Raw genomic sequence first — 6,603 nt, 5'->3', positions numbered from 1 at the left:
GCTCGGACCGTTCGTGATTCACTAATACATTCGAATCATCGTTTATCTAAATATTACTTCTATCACTAATTTTTCCATTCATTTATTTAACATGTAAGATAGTAACATTGTTGAGTTCATAGCAAAAGGCTGACTTTGATTTTGCATGATTTGAAATGTTTTCATAAATATTTAAAAAAGTTTGAGTTCAAAATATTTTAGGAGTATAATATAGTATAGCATAGTATTCAGAAATAGGGTGAATTCAGGGTGATTTAGGACACTTTTTGCCATTGAGGTGATATAGAAAAAGTGTCCTAATCAACCTGAATTCACCCTTTATAATCTGAGGACAGCTGGTTTTAAGTAAGTAAAGATAAATGATGAAAGTGTTATTTTGTATTAAGGATATTCTTGGGATTGTCTGATTCATTTTCAAAGCGAAAATGTTTCTATTTTAAAAACGAATGCCAAAGTCATCAGTCATTCACATCTCCCTTTAGGCCACTGTCATGTGATTCACAAAAGCTCTGCGAATCGGTTCTATCGAATCTGTAAAAAGAACCTGTTCAATCAAACGGCTCCGCGATTCGGACAGCACAGAAAGGACTGACGTGTTAATTGTCTGTATATGTGCACTGCTGGCACTGGCTCGTCAGTCAGACCTCTTCATCGCTGATCTGTAGCACGGTCAGCCTCTGCTGCTGGACATGTCAAATATATATGACCGACAACATCGCAAAATTCTGCTCCGGTGGCTGCTCTCAGTCTCAACAGCCGACAAGGCGACGGTTTAAACAGAAAAAGAAAGAATCCGAAGGTCTGTATTCAACTCCGCGCTGCAGACAAAAGACGGAGGATGCGCGATGTCGTGTTTGCGGAAATGTTCGTAAGCAAATATCACAGATGTGCCGCGCGACTGGGGGCGACTCAAGTGATGATCTGGTTTCACTTGGACTTTTCGATCCTTACTTCCGCGCTGGAAAAACTACGCTACATCTAACGTTAGCTGTTTTTTGGAACATATGGTTGCTGGTTTCTAGTTGTTCTAAACTGTAAGACCATCTTAGACTAGTAACAAACCTGGCATCTCTTATGCTGCTTTAAACTGTGGTATCTGCCATCCATCTTGGACCATTAATAAACCAGCTACCAGCTGTTCATATAGCATCTTCAGGTAGTTAAACTGGAACATGGTAGATGGTTTCTAGCTGATCTAAGGTGGTGATTGCAACAAACCAGCTGCTAGCTGGTCATAATTCAGGTTGGTTTTTGGCCAACCAGCTTGTAATGACCATCATAGACCAGTTAAAATCAAGATACCATCTTAAACTGGATGTTTTAACCGGTGATAGAACTGTAGGGAAACTGTGGTTAATCAAGTTGTGTTTTTGAACATGGTAGCGGGTTTCTAGTTGGTCCAAGCTGTAGACCATCTTAGACCAGCAACTTGTTTATGCTGGTTACATTTGTGATATCTTGGACCACCAACAAACCAGCTACCAGCTGTGTGTATCATCTTAAGATGGTTAAACTGTTTTTTGACACATTGCAGATGGTTTCTAGTTGATCCAAGGTGGTCATTAGTTGGTGATCAGCAACAATCCAGCTGCTCTCTGGTGATACTTGGCTTGTAATGACCATCATAGACCAGTTAGAATCCAGAAACCATCTTAAACTGTTTATTTTTACTAACAGGTTTTTGTGTCGCATGCGTAATAAATATAATATAAATCCCCTTTTGAATAACACTAATGGTTTATTTTCGAATGATGTTGGGTTTATAATACTAACCAGCTGAAGTGTCACATTCCTCATCTTCTCATTTCATGCTGGTGGGAGGTTGTTGGTGATGAAGTTTATCTTTATTAATGTTCCTGCTTGGATTCTCAGAAATTCAATTCAATGCATCTACTGTATATGAATTCTTGGTTTCAGTTCAATGCAAATTCATCTTCCACTTTCTTCCAGGTTTTAGGGGAAGGTGTCTCCATATTCAATGACAAACCAAGACCAAAGATGAGGAAGAGTTTTGATAATGGCTTCATTGCTGAAGTTATTGTACGGCTGCTGCTTTTAGGTGTTTTTCTGTAAGTAGTCTACACTTTATTCTTGTATTACTAACCCCAACCTTTGACCTGAACTACTTCTGTGGGTTTGACGGATCTAACCGGTAACCTCTTTATTCATAACCTGTCTTTTGTTCTGTTTTGGAGAGCCAGGTTCTCTCGCAGCTCTCCTGAGCTGTGCCTCTGTTTGCTTGTTTTGTGGAGATGAGGATTGTTCTCTCACTGTTATTATGTTCTTGTAGCGTGACTGAGGGGATTCCTCCCTTCAGCCGTGAGATCCAGCCTGAGGAACTCTGGCTCTATAAGTTCCATCCCGTCAAAAAGGACCGTGTTCCTACCCGCCTTATGTTTGTAAGTGCTTTCCACTCATATTCAGCCATGAAACTGCTTCTGAATATGCCATGCTGGTGTTTGATTAAAGGGATATCATTATTTCTCTGATTTAAACAGTCCATCGCCCTCTTCGCTCCATTGGTGGTTATTTCTTTGTTTACCTTCTTGAAACAAGGTGGAAAGGAAGATATGAAAGAGGCGTCTTTGGGTAAGGACTTAAGTGTGTGTTTTATAAATATTTACACACATTAGTAATCATGATTAAATCAAATTCAAAATATAATAACTTTTTAATTATACTTTTACACTGCCAAAGGATGCCAGAAAGAAAAAATAAATGCTGCGTTAATTACGTTAAATATTTTGAACACATTAAACATTAATCGCAGAAATTAAGTTTTCAGTTAATAAATAATTTCAGTGTGTGTTTAGCAGTGTTTTTTGGTGTGCATAGATTTATGAATTATATGGACTCATCATTTGGTTATTATTTATATGGACTCGTCATTCAGGATATATGTAAGGGATAATGCACATCCAGCTGGTTATCATCACTGAATAAACCCCGAAAGTCGGGGTCCTAATCACTCTGTCAGGGTTTATTCTGTGATGACAACCGGCTGGATGTGCATTATCCCGCTTATTACACGGCTACTTGACGCATACATTTCGACACAAAATTTCGTTTGTATGAAACGAGAGCAAGTCCGCGATACTGGATGGCATAATTTAATATCTGTACTCAAAATATTGTTTTTTAAAAAATATTTTATTAGTTCACCAAACGCAAAACTTCTATAAAGAAAAAACATTCCTAACAAAAGTGTTATATCGCTGACTTTAGTGACCCGGATGAGTCTGTGTTATCTGTTTTCAGCGGTTGTTATCGGGGGATAACATACAGTTGGATGGCGTGATTGACCAATCAGAATCAAGTGTAATAATAAATAAATACATTTTAATAATTATATTAAATTATTTATATATATATAATATATAATAGATTTTTTAACACACACATACAGTATACATATATAATGTATATGTGTGTGTTGAAAAATCTATTATATAATATATATATGTGTGTGTGTGTCTGTGTTAGGTTGTTGAGTTCATATAAAATATATTATAGAATAGTTGAATGTCTCCCAGTAATGTTTGTTTATAGTGAAGTCTATCAAAAGTATCAGATGATGATCTCATAATGTTTTGTGTTATTGCCGGCTAATGGAAGTCTCTGTATGTCTTTTGTATGACACAGCTGTGACTCTGACCCTGGTGTTGAATGGAGTTTTCACTAATGCAGTCAAGCTAGCCGTGGGAAGGTGAGTGAGTGAGTGAGCGAGCGAGCGATCGATCGAAACTTTGCACCAAACTGTGTTAATGTCCACCTCAATATCCCACATCACTGCAGGACTGTACAATTTTCAAAATGTATTCATCTCAATCCATTTAACATAACTTTGTTTTGTAAATAATTTCAGATAAATGTGGATAAGATAAAAAATATTTTTTTACATATTAGATTACATTAAGATCTCTCATTGACTTTCAGCTAAAATGAAGCATTTGTGGAAAGACTAGTAGAGAGGACTAGATACTCTCAGGCATAATTAAACTTAATGTCTCCCTCTATACCAGGCCACGACCTGATTTCTTCTACCGCTGTTTCCCGGATGGCCAAATGAACCCAGAGCTTCACTGTAGCGGTGACCCGGATGTAGTAATGGAAGGCAGGAAGAGCTTTCCAAGCGGACACTCTTCCTGTAAGAGCAGCTGCTGTGTTTATTCAGTGGCATTTTTTTTAAAGTCAACCTGAAACACGGTTCATGACACATTTTGTTTCTGTTGATTGCTTCAGAGGGGATTTTGGTACATTTCATAAAATTACAATGAGCAACATTTGTTTTGTTTGGAGTAAAGGGCATCACTGAATCATGCACAATAAAGCCAGGAAGATGTATTAAAAAAAAGTCAAGTCAATAGGGACATTTTTGATTTCATGTTGACTTTAAAGGAGCTGTATGTAAGAAATGTATTTCAATTAATCATAAAAAGGCCCTGATATGTCACTAGACAATAAGAAATCATGTTCATTTCAAATACTTATATCACTGACAACAGTAGTCCGGCCAGGATATTGTCATTTAAAAAGTGAAGTTGCAGCCCTCAACTGATGTTGTCATCTTGTGTTTTGGCCTGAAGCTCCACCCTCCACCTATCTACCAATCACGAAGTCAGTAGTGTTTCGGCATCCGGGTTGCCAGCTCTGCTCTAGTTACCACAGCTACGTAGCAGCCTACGTTCCTGCTGGATCCTGCAGCCTATCTGGCAACCTCGAGTCAGGGGGGAGGGGGAGGGGATACACCGCTCTACAGTATTTTGAAAGTGATTGCAGTACCAGTTTTGGCCACAATCTTACATACGGCTCCTTTAAACTTATTTTACACTCCAAATACATTAAAAACTCTATAGAAATTTAAGTAAAATAAATTAATAATATAGTATAAATAAATCTTATTATATACTACTGTTAAAGTTTGTGGTCAATAAGATTTTTTTTTTACGTTTTTGAAAGAAGTCTCTTACTCTCACCAAAGCTGCATAAATATTATTACAATTTAAGAGTACGTTTACACGACAACAATGTACCAAAAAATGGAAAAGATTTTCCTTTGCATCTTCCGTGTACAGACGGCAGCGTTGTCAAAATGACCCCCATTCACACGGATCCGCGAAAACGACAAAAAAACCCTGTATTATTCATGCCTGGCCAGTAGATGGCGATGTCACTTTGTAAAGAAACACAACGCATGCGCATGACATCACCTTTTCACAAATTTGTCGACGATAACGGTTTCATTTTTCATAAACTTGCACTTTGAAACGCGTTTTTAAAAGTTTCTGTTTTCAGGCACCCAAAGCGCCGTAGTCGTGTAAATGAACAGTTAAAATGTTTTTAGTTTTTCCTTCCGGTGTCGCATAAACACCCCCTAAAATAGCTGTTTTCTATTTTAATATATTTTAAAATGTTATTTATTCCTGGGATGGAATTTTTATTAAGTTGAAATTATTTGATGAATTGAAAGGTTAAAGGAAACGCATTTATTTGAAATATAAATTGTTTATAAAATATCTTACTGATCTTATATATATATATATATATATATATATATATATATATATATATATATATATATATATATATATATATATATATATAATCAAATAATCAAAATAGTTCAATGACACATTCTCTGAACATTCACGAACTTTCTATCTTTTTTTGTTGTCATAGTTGCGTTTGCTGGTCTGGGCTTCACTGCCCTGTACGTGGCTGGGAAGCTGCACTGTTTTAGCCCGGCAGGCCGAGGTCAAGCCTGGAGGTTGTGTGCCTTCCTCACCCCCCTCCTTTTCGCCATCATGATCGCCCTCTCCAGAACATGTGACTACAAACATCACTGGCAAGGTGAGAATCACATGCCATCATCATCACTGCTCTAGTGACATGTGTGGTTTCAAGGCAATGACACGGTCTCCCGTTCACTTCCAGATGTGTTGGTGGGATCTCTCCTCGGTCTGGCCTTCTCGTACTTGTGTTACCGACAGCATTACCCAGCTCTCAACGACTCGAACTGCCACAGACCCCTCCGAATGAGAGAGGCGGCGGTTCTTGCACAGGAACGCAAGCCGGCCAACCCAGGCTACCTCTTACCTTTGTAGGAACTCCAATTCTGTTACACCTTAACCCGACCAACAACCATATTCTGTGTGAAAGTTTACCAAGCCAGTCGCTGCGATTATGTATTTTTTTTGTTTTTTTGTATGTGTGCCGCCTGTCAACCAGCGAGTATGTTGCCTTCCTATACTGTTTTAGACATTCACAATGAATGTTTTTGTGTATTGTAGAGCTGTCTTTTTGAAAATGTCTTTAACAATTTATAACTTATCAAGCTCTTTGAAAAATTTTATGTGAACTATCTTGGTGAAAGAACTTTATGTATGTTAAAACAGCTTCTAAGTCAATTTTACAGCGTGGCAGACATATTTATAGAGATCTCCAGTAGAGACTGTATGCATACGGGAAATCCCCTGATATCTTTGTCAATAAAGTTTGTGATGATTTCTAATGTATCAGCTGGAATTTGAGCAGATCATTCGACATTTCAGTGTCTGTCAACACTATAGAAGATGACTTGCTGTGAGGAGACCTTTGCTCTGT

General features: G+C 37.8%; 1 protein-coding gene across 5 annotated transcripts; it reads left to right on the top strand.

Moving 5' to 3' along the window:
- The first annotated feature begins 586 nt into the window (after positions 1-586).
- Positions 587-6,515, top strand: plpp5 (phospholipid phosphatase 5). Of its 5 annotated transcripts, none has more exons than XM_082156918.1 (8): positions 587-864; positions 1,951-2,069; positions 2,291-2,399; positions 2,499-2,589; positions 3,643-3,706; positions 4,023-4,147; positions 5,680-5,850; positions 5,935-6,515. In XM_082156918.1, exons 1-8 carry the CDS (start codon positions 703-705, stop codon positions 6,102-6,104), a joined length of 1,011 nt encoding a protein of 336 aa, XP_082013044.1. In that variant the 5' UTR covers positions 587-702; the 3' UTR covers positions 6,105-6,515. The 5 variants fall into 5 exon arrangements, with proteins under 5 accessions (XP_082013044.1, XP_082013046.1, XP_082013045.1 ...); XM_082156920.1 differs by having other exon boundaries at positions 642-799; XM_082156919.1 differs by having other exon boundaries at positions 754-868.
- Positions 6,516-6,603: the final 88 nt, after the last annotated feature.

This window comes from Leuciscus leuciscus (genome assembly GCF_965113295.1).
Source record: "Leuciscus leuciscus genome assembly, chromosome: 24".
NCBI classification, from domain to species: domain Eukaryota; kingdom Metazoa; phylum Chordata; class Actinopteri; order Cypriniformes; family Leuciscidae; genus Leuciscus; species Leuciscus leuciscus.
Note: the sequence above shows the minus strand (reverse complement) of the source record. Positions and strands in the feature narration are given on the sequence as shown.